The sequence below is a fragment of the Podarcis gaigeae genome, assembly GCF_964106915.1.
Source record: "Podarcis gaigeae genome assembly, chromosome: 8".
Lineage (NCBI taxonomy): Eukaryota > Metazoa > Chordata > Lepidosauria > Squamata > Lacertidae > Podarcis > Podarcis gaigeae.
The window spans coordinates 14,516,934-14,529,709 of NC_139684.1; the positions used below are offsets into that span (position 1 = coordinate 14,516,934).

General features: G+C 45.7%; 1 protein-coding gene across 1 annotated transcript in view; it reads right to left on the reverse strand.

The window, feature by feature from the left end:
• LOC310849668 (protein-arginine deiminase type-3-like) overlaps window positions 1-12,186 on the reverse strand; it is a 30,953-nt gene extending 18,767 nt beyond the window's left edge. The window contains exon 1 of the mRNA XM_083750216.1: window positions 11,780-12,186. Coding sequence (XP_083606342.1) covers window positions 11,780-11,871 — 92 coding nt within the window. The 5' untranslated portion in view covers window positions 11,872-12,186. The remainder of the gene's footprint in view (window positions 1-11,779) is intronic.
• Window positions 12,187-12,776: the final 590 nt, after the last annotated feature.

Here is a 12,776-nt window from a genome sequence, read left to right on the forward strand (position 1 = left end):
AAGAGATCTCCATCCTTCCCTCCATTTTATCCCAACAACCCTAGGAGGTAGACCAGACCAAAAGGTAATTTCGGGCTTGAGGTCAGCCAATGAGATTCCTGGCAATGAGGGGATTTCTTTTTAATATTAAAAGCAGTCATTGCCACAGGCCATCTCAGAAGGCAGCCTGGAGGTGTCATCTTCAAAGATGCTCCTCTATACACTCCTACTTAAAAGTGAAAAAGTGTCCCTTAAAAAAAATATCCAAGTGATTTTTATTCACACAGATATAAGTTGTGAATGAAGTGGATTCGCTTGCGAGAAATCAGTCATAGTGTGGCAGGAGCTAATCTCTGGAACTCCAGCTTTAGCTGAGATTCCTGCATTGCCTAGATGACTCTCAGGGTCTCTTCCAACTCTACTATCCTAAGGGATTCAGTGTCCCCCCAAGTCCATTATCGGTCAGAGATAAAAGGATGGAGGCAGGAAGCAACACAAGCAAGGCAGATATTTATTTTTCTGCTGCAACAGAGTTTCCCACCTCCTTGCAAGGAGGTGAGAGACCAAGAACAAAGGTGTGCAAGAACCTTTAAAGACTTTTGAAATTGCCCAGTCCCTTAACGAAAGACCACCTAAAAAGCATCATTCAAACCATCACAGAAAGAGGTGGTCTATAACAGACATTTGAGAGTGTGGCTTCTCTCCTGTCTGCCAGGATACCTGATAAGGTTTCACTGATTGCATTACCTGGGCAGCCTGGCCATTCTTTTGAGATGGCAAATACCTGAGTTCTTGAATCCAGGTCATAGGCCAACCCGGTTCATACACAAAATATGCCCTTAAGACAAGATTTGGAGGATGTGTAAGTGAAAGAACAATTGGGTAAGGTTTCTCTAAGATATTTCCTTCTGCAGAAGAAACATTTAGAGCAGTGTTTCCCCATCTTGGATCTCCAGCAGATTTTGGACTACAGTTCCCATCATCCTTGACCACTGGTCTTGCTAGCTTGGCATGATGGGAATTGTAGTCCAAAAACAGCTGGAGACCCACGTTTGGGAAACAATGGTTTAGAGCAGGCATCCCCCAATCTTCAGCCCTCCAGATGTTTTAGACTACAATTCCCATCATCCCTGACCACTGGTCCTGTTAGCTAGGGACCATGGGAGTTGTAGGCCAAAACATCTGGAGGGCCTCAGCTTAGGGGTGCCTGGTTTAGAGTCTTTAGGAGAGTCAAGATGGCTTCAGGATTGCTCACCTGTACTATTTTGGACATGTGGTTTTTATAGGTACTTGTGTGTTTACCTGTGCACTTACGAACATTTGTTTCATTTTTGAGACCTTAGGATTCTTATTACACTCCTTAGATTAGGCAAGAATCTGGCACCAGTTTTTGTGGTTTCAGGGCTCGGGCCCTTCCCAAGGGCTGAGTGGGTGTCTGTGCCAGCTTCCTCTTGGATCCTTTCCCACAAAGGCCAAACCCTCTGAGATGTCGTCATCATCGGGCCCTGAGCCAGCAGTCCAGAAGTTGCCAAACTGGGAAAATTAAGCTCTCTTTTTTGCTCTCGTCTCCCCTCACCAAGCAACCAACCAGCGTCGTGACAAAAGCAAGGTTAGAACAAAAGCCTTGTGGCTTGTAGAAGCATAGTGGACTGGCAAGGTGTTGTTTGTGTAGGGTTTGGTTGCCAGATAGGAAAGGGTCAGGCGTCAAACGTCAACACATCTAGCAGAAGCGCCTTAAGTATGTGCAGATAGCCCCTCCGTTCTGGGTCCAAGTCTACCTTTTCCTGACTCTCCAAGAGTACAAGAGCATCTCTGCCTTACATCAAGAGGCAGGGAGTTCCAGAGTGTAAATATATCAATTATTTACAAATGCAGAACGAGCAATAAGTAGCACCTGCAATGCTGATAGTTTTGCAAATCAAAGCAGACAAATGGGTTTTTATGGGGGTAAGACGATCTCGCAAGTACGCGAATCTGATCTGAGCCAAAAAGAGACAATGGATCATGCTCTGACAGCTGCAGAGTCACTGTGCGGCTTGTGAGCAAAGGGTCTCCTCGTGAGCAAGCAGTCCTTGAGGTTCCTTTGTTCCTAGCAGCTGGGGTGAGTTAGGAGGCCAGAATCATAGAACTGGTAGGGGACCCCAAGAGTAATCTAGTCCAACCCGCCCCCCAACACACACACACAAAATGCAGGAACCACAGAGCAATCAAGGTCTCCCTTCTGAGCTTCCTAATGGCTGAAAACAGGCCAGCTCTTTCACTCCTGAGCATATCCTCTGCAATACTGACCCTGGGCTGGTGCTGATCCAGCCTCTGGATCTCATATTGGACCTGGACCCCACCCCACCCCTGCTTGACCTTCATTTCTTTGGAGGCTGCTGCCCCCTGCAACCCTGCCTTTTCCTGGGAGGCTCCTGTAACCTGGATCAGAACTCTAGCCCCCTGATAAGCGTGGCTGCGGGTCATTGCCTGCTGATGCCTGCACATTCAGATCCTCTTAAGAGGCCCAGCTGGCAAGTCTCAACACATCCCCCATGCCGGCCTCTGATCGCTGGCACATCCAATCTCTGCTGCTCATTATCCTGCAACCAGCTCACGCCCAAACTGATTAGCTCAGCTCTCTGTGGAGGCTTTGCTGGGCCTGCAGTCGGAGCAGCAACGCTTTTGAATACCAGTTGCTAGAAACCACAGGGGGGGAGAGTTGCTCTCGGGCTCCTATCCTTGTCTGGTTTCCTTGCCTGTTTGGCCACCGGGAGAACAGGAGGCTGGACTAGGTGGGGCCCCACTGGCCTGATCCTGTTCTTACATTCTACCCAGCCTGGATTCCTGCTCTATTCTGACTTCTCTGGCTGGGACAATGCCACATTTTTTACAGGAATGGTTTCTTCAGTTTACGACAAGACTGGGGACTCTATGGCCCTCAAGAGGTTGTGCAATTGGGAGCTGAATAACAATAACAACAACAACAACAACAACAATAACAATAATAATATGGTGATAATAATAATTTATTATTTATACCCTGCCCATCTGGCTGGGTTTCCCCAGCCACTCTGGGCGGCTCCCAACAGAATATTAAAAACATCAAACATTAAAAACTTCCCTAAACAGATGTCTTCTAAAAGTCAGATAGTTGTTTATTTTCTTGACATCTCATGGGAGAGCCCTCTGCCTGGTTCCCTGTAACTTTGCTTCTCGCAGTGAGGGAACCGCCAGAAGGCCCTCGGAGCTGGACCTTAGTGTCCAGCTGAACAATGGGGGTGGAGACGCTCCTTCAGGTCTACTGGGCCGAGGTCGTTTAGGGCTTTAAAGGCCAGCACCAACACTTTGAATTGTGCTCGGAAACGTACTGGGAGCCAATGTAGGTCTTTCAGAACCGGGGTTATGTGGTCTCGGCAGCCACTCCCAATCACCGGTCAAGCTGCCGCTTTCTGGATTAGTTGTAGTTTCTGGGTCATCTTCAAACGTAGCAACAGGGCTACAGCTTTCCCAGCCCTGAACTAAACCATCACTTGCATTTACTGCCCCTACTTATCATCGTCCTAATCATGGAGAACCTGCGGCCTTCCTGTGATTGCTGGACTCCAAATCCCATCAGCATCTCTGGCGAAGCATCTCTGACTGATGGGAACTGGAGTACAACAACATCTGGAGGGCCAAAGGCTCCCTATTCGTGAACTGGGTCATCAGTTGCCTTTACTGCTCCTCACAGCTAACTTCCATTACAACTAATTCTGCCTTCCTCTAAAGCAGGGATGGCGAATCTGCAGCCCTCTGAATGTTGCTGAACTATAACTCCCCTAGTAATCCATGATCATTGGCCATGCTGGCTTCCAGGACTGATGGGAGTCAGAGTCTGGTTTGAAGTACTTATGAGGTCACCTTACTCCATATATGCCCACTGAGCCACTTCCATTGGTCGAACTGGCATTGTAAAGCTGCCACATCCTGCTCATGCTACATTTAGAATAGAATCATAGAATCATAGAGTTGGAAGAGACCACAAGGGCCATCGAGTCCAACCCCCTGCCAAGCAGGAAACACCATCAGAGCACTCCTGACATATGGTTGTCAAGCCTCTGCTTAAAGACCTCCAAAGAAGGAGACTCCACCACACTCCTTGGCAGCAAATTCCACTGTCAAACAGCTCTTACTGTCAGGAAGTTCTTCCTAATGTTTAGGTGGAATCTTCTTTCTTGTAGTTTGGATCCATTGCTCCGTGTCCGCTTCTCTGGAGCAGCAGAAAACAACCTTTCTCCCTCCTCTATGTGACATCCTTTTATATATTTGAACATGGCTATCATATCACCCCTTAACCTCCTCTTCTCCAGGCTAAACATGCCCAGCTCCCTTAGCTGTTCCTCATAAGGCATCGTTTCCAGGCCTTTGACCATTTTGGTTGCCCTCCTCTGGACACGTTCCACTTTGTCAGTGTCCTTCTTGAATTTGTAAGAATGCAACTATTTACTGCTGCAGCAACTGCACTTCAGAACTCCCTGCCCATTGATACCAGTCAGGTGCCTTCAGTATAAATTTTTTTGTCACCTGCTTAAAACGTTGTTTAGAGAATCCTGCCCAGATGCTTAGAAAGCCAGTGAGAGTTTTAATCTGTTCTTTTAATCCATTGCTATTTTAACATTTTGAAAGTTTTTTGGTAATTTTTCATATGGATCATTTTATTGCTTTTTTTCCAAAGCCACTTTGTGGGATGGTTGGGATTATTGTACACAATCAAGTAATAGATGCATTTATAGATAACCAGGTAAAGGTAAAGGGACCCCTGACCATTAGGTCCAGTCGTGGCCGACTCTGGGGTTGCGGCACTCATCTCGCTTTATTGGCTGAGGGAGTCGGCGTACAGCTACAGGGCATGTGGCCAGCATGACTAAGCCGCTTCTGGCAAACCAGAGCAGCGCACGGAAACGCCGTTTACCTTCCCGCTGGAGCGGTACCTATTTATCTACTTGCGCTTTGACGTGCTTTCGAACCGCTAGGTTAGCAGGAGCAGGGACCGAGCAACTGGAGCTCACTCCGACCTTCTGATCCTAGGCTCTGTGGTTTAACCCACAGCGCCACCCGCGTCCCATAGGTAACCAGGCAGAGGGCTTTTTCAGTAGTGACGCTCACCCTGTGGAATGCCCTCCCATCAGATGTCAAGGAAATAAACAACTATCTGAAGGCAGCCCTGTTTAGGGAAGTTTTTTTTATTGTATTTTTAATAATTTGTTGTAAGCCAGGCAGAGTGGCTGGGGAAACCCAGCCAGATGGACGGGGTATAAATAATAAATTATATTATTTATTGAAATTGCCATCATCAAATGGAGCAGAGGATGGGGGGTGCCTGAGCGCCCCACTTGTGTGGGTCAGAAAGGCTGCTTTGTGAGCTGCCCTTTGTGTGCCCAACTTCCGGGAGGAAGATTCAACCAGTTAGGCCCAGCGCAGCCCAACCTCTGGCCTTGTGGCAGGCGGTGGCTGTTGAGTCAGCGGCTTTTTGTTCATGTGCCATGGGTGGCCAAGGTCCCTGGGGATTGCTCAGCTTGTGTTGCTTTTGGGCTGATTGGGAAGTCAGACTCCTCCAAATGAGGCTTGATATCTTACAGAGGTGCCCAAGGGCAACTGAAGTTCAGCTGCAGCAGAGGGCGTGCCTCCGCCATTCCACAAAGGATTAACTCATTCTCACATAGACTTGACAGGAAAGGCAAGGGTGGCTGAAAGTTTTCAGCCAGAGGGCCATGTCACCCAGTTTTGACCAGTGTGTGTGTGTCAAATTGAGGAAGAGTTTTCAGAACATCTAATGATCACCCACCTATTTGGGTATACTAAATGTAAACTGTTTATTGTTATTAATGGTTTCTATTGATTTATTGATTTGTTTGTTGCTTGTATAGGATATTCTGTTTGATGTTTGCTGTGTGTGTGTACATATATATATACACATTTTTATTAAATTTTCTGTTTTACGATTTTGAATACTCATTTAAACATCCTTAAAATATCCATGACTTCCTTCTCTTTCCATGGTTCATTTTGCATATCATAAATCCCTGCATATTTTACATAAACTAAACCATTCGGTATTCCATTATTGCATCCATCAAAATTTATCTTCACTGTTGAATTTCTCTTAATGCTGCCAATATTTCCAAGTGTACACAATTTTTCCGTATATATTCAATAAACATTTTCCAACATTCTTATAACCTAGGCCCTTCTTGTTATCTTAATTCAGGCATGTCCAAAGTCTTGGGGGGGGGGCATAATCTGGCCTGCTGGTCGGTTTAATCCAGCCCCTGGGGGAAAACAACAACTTTGGTCAGCCCTCACGGCCCTTTACTTCATCAAATCTGGCCCTCTTTGAAAAAAAGTTTGGACATTTATTCTATATGTTAAGTCTGCAAGCTACGCATATTCCGTCAGCTTAAATTGCCATTCTTTAGTTGGGACCTCACTCATTTTCCATTTTGGGGCTAACAAAACGGGGGGGCCACAGTAGTGGCATACATAATAACCTTTTTTCACACCTGGGAATATCTGTCTGAATTGTTGTATTTTTATGTATACTGTAAGCATATATAAAAGTAGCTGGGGAAACCCAACTGGATGGGTGGAATAGAAATTAAAATATTTTTTAATTATTATTATATTAAGCCAGGCTCACCCCCAAAACAACAACAGATCAGCCATACAGTAATGGTGTTTGCTGGGAACCAGTCTCTGCCACTCAGCCTGTAGCAGGAAACCCCCCCCCCCCCATCATTCAGTTTGTACAAACTTCACGCACACTCACACACTACATATGCTACGCTTCTGTTATAAATTCATAGAAAATCAACCATACATTGGATTTGCACTATTCCACTTTTATTTTACTCCATGAAGGAAGGACTACAAAATGGGGAAGTTTTGGTACAGGGCAGCCATAATCCCTTTACCATCCCAGCACATCCACAGGAGCCCTGCCCAGTTGCTATGGCAACTCTGATGGTCCTAGACAGAAGACAATCAAGATCACAAAGAACTTGCATATGGGAGTGGATTCAGCATAGACTGAAACAAAGGACAATGATCAGATCTTCCCTCTGGGGGCAGGAAACTGCCAACTCCCCTTTGTCTCCTGGAAGTGACTCATGGGGACGGGGAGAGAAGGGAACCAGCCAGGTGACAGGACACTCAGGTTACCACCACAACTCCTCCTTTCTGTAATGTATGCATGATGTTTCTGGGGGTGGGCTTGACTTACAGGATGGGAATTCCAAAAGTTTTTATAAGACCTTGCACACCATTTTTCTGTGTCTTTTCCTCTCACCTGCAAGTGAGGGGAACACCCTGTCGCGACAGTCTTTCTTCAATAAAGACCAAGCCTACAGGCTGCTGATTTGCTTCAATTTACTCTGGTCGGTGTCTTTACTTTTTGTCCAAGGGAGCCCTCGGATTTTTCCGGTAACAAGCCTAACCTACTTTGCAGGTTTGTTGTGGGGCTTAAATGAGATGGGAGACCTGGGCACATCACCTTGAACCCCTTGAGGAAAAGAGTAGTATAAACGCAATCAATAAGCACGTTGGGTCCTTTACTTTCAATAGGTCTGTTCTGAGTCAAACAGAATTGACTACGGCCCAATGACAGCCAGGGGGATTGAGCAACAGCAAAAGCACCCATCGATGCATCACTAACATTAAAAAGCATTCATTTACGACCATTATACAGCTGCCCAAATAAGCCAATTGTTCAGATAATGCCAACTTCACATCTTAAATTCACAGCAAACTAGGGAATTGGGGCGGGGTTCAAGCACTGTCAGTGGGGGCAGCAAAATCATAGAATCATAGGACCGTAAAATAGAATCATAGGACCGTGGGGGCAGCAGAATCATAGGACCATACAGTTGGAAGAGATATTAAGGGTCACTGAGTCCAAGATATTAAGGATCACTGTCATCCTAGGAAAAAGTGACAAGTGTTCTGTTCAGGGTTCTGTTCTGGGCCTGTTGTTGTTCACCTCTTTATAATCAACTTAGATGAAGGAATTGAGGGGGTGCTCATCATATTTGCAGATGACACCAAACTGGGAGGGGTAGCTAATGCTGCAGAAGACAAAATCAAGATGACCGTAACAGATTGGAGAACTGAACCCAAACTAACAAAACGAGTTTCAATAGGGACAAATGTAACTTTCTGCACTTAGGCAGAAAGAACTAGCTGCACAAATATAAGATGGGGATACCTGTCTTGCCAGTAGTACATACAAAACGCATCTGGGGTCTTAGTAGACCACAAGCTTAACATGAGTCAACAGGGGAAGCAGCAGTGGGGGTGGGAATGCTACTACTGTACAGGCTGTATCAAGAGAAGTAATATTACCACACTATTCTGCCTTGGTTGAAACAAAATTAAAAAATTCCTTCCAGTAGCACCTTAGAGACCAGCTAAGTTTGTTATTGGTATGAGCTTTCGTGTGCATGCACACTTCTTCAGATACACTGAAACAGAAGTCACCAGACCCTTATATATAGTGAGAGGGTGGGAGGGGTATTACTTAGAAGGGTGGTGGGAATGGGTAATTGGCTGATAGGTGTGGTAAACCTGTTGGCGACTGTTAACGACAGGAAAAAGCAAGGGGTGGGATGGCTAAAAATAGCTATATCATGTATAATGAGATACTAATCCAATGTCTCTATTTTTTTTTTTTTTACTATGGCAGACGAACATGGCTACCTACCTGTAACTATTCTGCATTGGTTAGACAACAGCTGGAATACTGTGTCCAGTTCTGTGCACCAAAATTTAAGAAGGATATTGACAAGCTGGAACGTGTGCATAGGAGGGCAACCAAGAGGATCAAGGGTCTAGAAACCAACCCTTATGAGGAATGGTTGAAGGAGCTGGAAAAGAGGAGACTGAGAGGCCATACGATAGCCATCTTCAAATATCTGAAGCGCTGTCACATGGGAGATAGAGCAAGCTTGTTTTCTCCTGCTCTGGAGAGCCATGTGGTATAGTGGATCGAGTGTCGGGCCAGGACCTAGGAGACCAGTGTTCAAATCCCCACTCTGCGAGGAAGCTCACTGGGTGGCTGTGGGGGCCAGTCACTCACTCTAAGCCTAACCTACCTTACAAGGTTGTTGTGAGGATTAATGGAAAGGTGGAATAGAAATTAACTAATGGATTCAAGTTATGAGAAATGAGGGTCCGCCTAAACATCAGGATGAGCTTTCTGACAGTAAGTTCGACAGTGGGATGGGCTCTCTCAGAAGGTGGTGGACTCTCCTTCAGTGGAGGTATTCAAGCAGAAATCAGGTGGCCATTTGGAAGCTTTAGCTGAGACTTCAGCCTTGCAGGGGATTGGATTAAATGACTTTTAGGATGTCTTCCAACTCCACAATTCTATGATTCTATCATTTCCTCCGGAAGCACGCCGGGGAGCAATCTGGGAACGAGCTAGCTGGGTGGCTTTAGCTCAACAGAGCAAAACAAATGATGGCTCATTGCAGGCATCACCCATTGCCAATTAAACTTTCAGATTAGGTTGTGAGTTCATTGCCGTCACTGGCTTTGTTTGTTAAAGGGCACAGAGCGAGCAAAACAAGGGAAGAAGTTCTGTTCCCCAGCTGGGCATAGAATATGGCATCGGAAATTCATGGAGGAGCAGCCTATCGACGGCTACAAGCTAGGATGAAGCAGAATATTGGAAGAATCAGGTTGGATAAAAGGAAGAATTTTTTTTTCATGCGGTGCAGAGTTAAACTACGGGAACTCCCTCCCACAGGACACAGGGATGGTCACCAACTTGGAAAGCTTTAAAAGAGGATTGGACAAATTCATGGTGACTATTTTGGATAAGAATACCAGCCACAATGGCCCCAGGAAGGGAGAGGGCTCTTGTTCTCGGATCCTGCTGTGGGCTCCCCATTGCGGCAACTGCCCGGCCACTGTGAGAACAGGAAGATGGACTAGACGGGACACAGGGTCTTCTTATGTTCATAAGAAAAGACTTTGGGAATGATGGTTGCCGCCACACCACTGGGCATTGAGATTTACCCCACCTTTTGTAAACTCAGGTTTCCACCACAGTATTTAATATTTGTCAGTAATTTTTTTTGGGGGGGGGGGATTCTCAAGCACAGAAATTTGTGGATTGAAGCACTCTGTTGCCCTTCAGTCGGCAGAACTGGCAATGTTATAGCTGCAACATAATACCTTTTCCACACTTGTAAGAACTCAATCTTTTGGTGTGGCAGAACCTGCACTTTGGAACTCCCTGCCAATTGATATCAGGCAGGCGACTTCATCCTCCCTTTTCGGGACCTGCTAAAACATTTTCCTTTGGACAAGGCTCCCCAGATACTTAGAAATGTTGATGTGAGTTTTGATCTGTTTTTAGTCGATTGTTATTTTGACTTTTCAAAAGTCTTAAGTTATGGTTGTTTATTTTTCTTGGTGATAATTTTGTTGCTTTATCTTTTTTGTAAACCGCTTTGAGGTTTTGTCCTCAAACAATCAAAGCAGTGTATAAATTTTATAAAATAAACAGTGTAACAAATCCACTTTTTAAAAGGAGACTTTTTGCAGTTAGGAAAGTGAGGCAGAAAGGCTCTGAAATTGTGTGTGCTGGACAAACCATTGATGAGAAGGCATCTAAGCCCAACAGAAGCAAATCAGGTGGAATCCTTACCAATCGGGGAAACAATTATCAATAAAGATTGTCTGTAGTCTAAATTCTATGTTTTTTGCGCTTATAAGGATCAATTACACTCCTCACTATCCCCAAATCCCCCATCAACATTTTCAATTCTCCGTGTGATCAATTACAGGTCTATACAACACCTGACAGGGTGCAGGCAGAAAGAAAATGTGATGTGATATATTTAAACAAATGGTTTTCCTTTTATAACTTGACCAAACACAAAAACTTAAAATTAGAACTCACTCTTGGAGAACATACTGCGAGAGCTCACTCCTTTAAAACAAATCTTGCCTCTGAAATTGTGCAACATGTCGCTCCACAACATAGGACCCATCTTATTTCTGTGACTAAGTTGTTTAAAATTGTTTTTAAAATTGTTTTTTAATTGTGTCACCTGCCCTGGGAACTGTAGTTTACCCTTCACAGAGCTGCAATTCCCAGAACCCTTCACAAACTACAGTTCCCAGGATTCACTGGGGGAAATAGCAAGCTTTAAACACACACTGTGCCACCCCCAAATACATTTTGGACTCTCCCCAGCTTCAATCTGAGTCTGCTCCAGACACACATATTATGTTAACCCTTTGGGGCCCATGATCTGGACCAGGACTCAGCCCTGCAAACCCACTCCCACAACTGGCACTGAAAGTCACAGCCCATATAATACTTTCTTAATAATTTCATTATTTTTAATATTTTTAATGTCTAATGTTTTACAGGTTTTTTATGTGTTGTAAGCCGTCCAGAGTGGCTGGGGAAACCCAGCCAGATAGGTGAGGTATAAATAATAAAATTAATTTATTATTATTAATTATTATTATTATGTATTATTATTATTTGTACCCCACCCATCGGATTGGGTCGTTCTAGCCACTCTGGGCAGCTTCCAGCATATACAGAAACCCAATCGAACATTAAAAGCTTCCCTGTTTTTAGGGAAATATAGCAGGCTGACTCGGAGGTGATTTGGGTTGATGCTTGCTATATTTGCTAAATACTTCCCGCATCATGCACCGTTCAGCAAGATTTTACGCCTTCCCTTCGGCCCTCTGTGCATGCTCCAGAGGCCGGAGAATCCCCACCACTGAGCAAACGAATAAGGGTAATTGCCTTCCTTACCCGCAGACATCGAGGGACATCTCTGTGCCCAGCACACAGACGGTGCTGGTGGGCTCCTCGGTGGACAGCCGGACCCATCTTTGCTCTGACATGTCGAGGGTGGTCCCTGCGCCTCGTTTGCGCCTAGTGCGTCTCTCCTCTCCTTCCTGGGCAGCAGAGTCTGCGCCTGGCTCTGGTTGCAGCCCCGATGCAGATGATGCGATTAAGAAGCCACGGGCCAGCGGGCACCACCCCCGGGGCTTTGCATCGTGCCAGGCGATAGGCTGCCCGGGGTTGTAATCCCGCCTCCTGGCTCTCTGCAGCTGGGTTGGGTGCTCCGGCGGCGAGGGCTGCCAGTCTGGTGTGCGCACTCAGGTGAGGCGCACAGGTGAGAGCTACCTTTGGTCTAGCAGTTAGCCGGAGGCAGAGAGGAGCAAGACGCGTGGGTGGACTTATTTATCCTTCCAGCTGGGTAAAGTGGATGGACTGCTCCCTCCCTCCCTCTCTGGAGCCAAATTGTCTTGCTCCGTAAGGATTTCCCCACCCCCCACCCCATCGCCTTCCTTATCTCCAGCTGGAAAACTAATTGCTTTATGGTTCCTACTAAGCAGGCAGCCTGAAGCTCCTGCTCAGGTGTGCCAACTTGAATAAAATATTGGCTGGAGGGCTGGTAAGCCCCGAGCCACATAATCGATCGCATAATGGAGTGCGCGCATGCTATTTGAATGGCAATGCCCATCGACTAGTGGGTGGGCCTCAAAATATTTTTGGGGGTGGGGATGAAGACCCCTTGAGTTGGCTGCAATATTCAGTCACTGAAAGGAGGTGATTTTCCTTTTTCCTTTTTGTATATCATTTTTGTTACGTTTTCTGTTTTACAATTTAAGATACTCATTTTACATCCTTAAAATATCAGTGACTTCCCTTCTTCTCTTTCCGTGGTTCATTTTACATATTATAGGTAAAGGGACCTATTTCTCCCCTGGCCTCCATGCTGGCCCAAGTAGGACCAATTCAG